This window comes from Loa loa (genome assembly GCF_000183805.2).
Source record: "Loa loa unplaced genomic scaffold supercont3.440, whole genome shotgun sequence".
NCBI classification, from domain to species: domain Eukaryota; kingdom Metazoa; phylum Nematoda; class Chromadorea; order Rhabditida; family Onchocercidae; genus Loa; species Loa loa.
The window spans coordinates 37,884-39,762 of record NW_018108620.1 but is presented as its reverse complement, the minus strand read 5'-3'; the positions used below and the strand labels follow the sequence as shown (position 1 = coordinate 39,762).

General features: G+C 22.7%; 1 protein-coding gene across 1 annotated transcript in view; it reads left to right on the top strand.

Annotated features, from left to right (window-relative positions):
- LOAG_13041 (hypothetical protein) overlaps positions 1-12 on the top strand; it is a gene marked incomplete at its 3' end in the record, with an annotated part of 1,422 nt that extends 1,410 nt beyond the window's left edge. Inside the window, exon 2 of the mRNA XM_020448641.1 lies at positions 4-12. Coding sequence (XP_020301234.1) covers positions 4-12 — 9 coding nt within the window. The remainder of the gene's footprint in view (positions 1-3) is intronic.
- Between the last annotated feature and the right edge of the window lie 1,867 nt (positions 13-1,879).

Below are 1,879 nucleotides of genomic sequence, written 5' to 3'. Positions count from 1 at the left end.
TAGAATTTATAAACTGGAAATGAAATACAAAAGAATAAGAGTTATTATTAAAAGTATTTCTTATTGTTAAACAATAACAAAAGTTTTATGAATGATAGAAAATTAATGAAAAGTAAGAAAGTAATCGCAAAGACAAGAAATGTTGTTATTGATATAAGTAGTGATAAGATGATAAAATGAGAGGGAAAAAAAGTTTATCAATTGATCAGATCAAATCAAATGAGAGAGAAAAGAGAGAAAAAAAATTTTTTTTTTGTAAGAAATTAGAAATGAACTATGATGTGAATGTATAGTTTAGATATACCTTGAAATGAGTCAAAAAACAGGTATATATATATATATATATATATATGTCTGATCGATTGATTTTATCTCTTCATTTATCGATTTGTTATTTATTATGTCAACTGCTTCTTTTTTTTTTTTATCAAAACTTTCATAGAAGCTTGTTTTCCTATCTATTTTTTTCTTTTTTTTTTTTTCTTACGGAAAGAACAACATATTCAAGTAATAAGGAGATAAAAGAATGTACACCACATATATTTACATATATGTACACAAAGGCAAACAGACAGACAGACACATACACAGACCCATTGAATAGTATCATCTTTACGATGTTAAAATGAAAAATTGAACAAACAGAAGGCAGGATAAGTAAGTGGTAGAAGAAGCTTAATTTGATATTTTGGCTATATCAAAATAACCTTTGGGCTACTTGGCTTTTTTTTTGGCAATATATGAACAAATATATTTTTTGTTTTTATAAAATGTATAATTTCGGCCAACAAAAAAGAGCCTATGAAAATTAAAAGTTTAATATAATACAATTTTTTGAATGTTATTGATTTTGGAACAAAGGAAAAAAAAAGTTGGAAAACTAAATTAACATTGCTAGGATAAGAACTGATAAGAAATCTATTTATCAGTAAATAATTTATTTTAATTTGAATTAAAGCAAATACGTTAATGGTACTGGTATTTATTATTACAATGATTTATATAAATTTAGAGAATTCAGAAAGTGGAAAGTGTATTATACCATTGCAAAATTGAAATATTCGAAATTTGAATATATTAATTCAAAATTGAAATAATTTATCAAATGAAATATTTTGATAAACTGACCCAATCAATGATGATTTTAAAAAGGAAAAAGAAATTCGTAATAATTGAATTAAATTCAACGTGTGTTCAAATTTCAAAATTTTCAAATTTTCAAAGTGCATTTCAAAGAATTTAATTTAACAAAATAAAAACAAAAAAAAAGACGCCTACAATAACGCTTCGAATCTTTCGCTTATTTCTTTTTTTCAGATTAAAATTTTAGAAGAAAGGAAAATTCATCAAGTAAATTTAAATCAAATCAATAATTTATAAACATTATCGTACTTGAAATGAATTTAAATATGTCAATATATTAATATATTTGTCATTTTTTAAAACTTTATTTTTTTAATTTTTGAAAAAAAAAAGAAAAAATAAAATAAAAGGTAAGAAAAGAACTAAACATATAAAAGCATTTCATTGTTATCGTTTTTGTTGAATTAAATCCATTCAGATATAATTAAACTTTAATCTGTTGAGCGAACAAACAGATATACTACACATACATACATACATACATACATACATACATACATACATATATACACATACATACATACATACATACATACATTCATTCATATATACATATATACATACATACATACATGACACATACATAATTTATCTTTAAATCTTTTAAAGAAGCAACTGCATAAGAACTCTCAACTACGACTCATTTATGTTTATTTCAATTTTAAAAAAAATTACTTCTAATTTGGTATATAATTTACTATTGTATTAATTTGTCGGCGCAAATGTCGCATAGAAT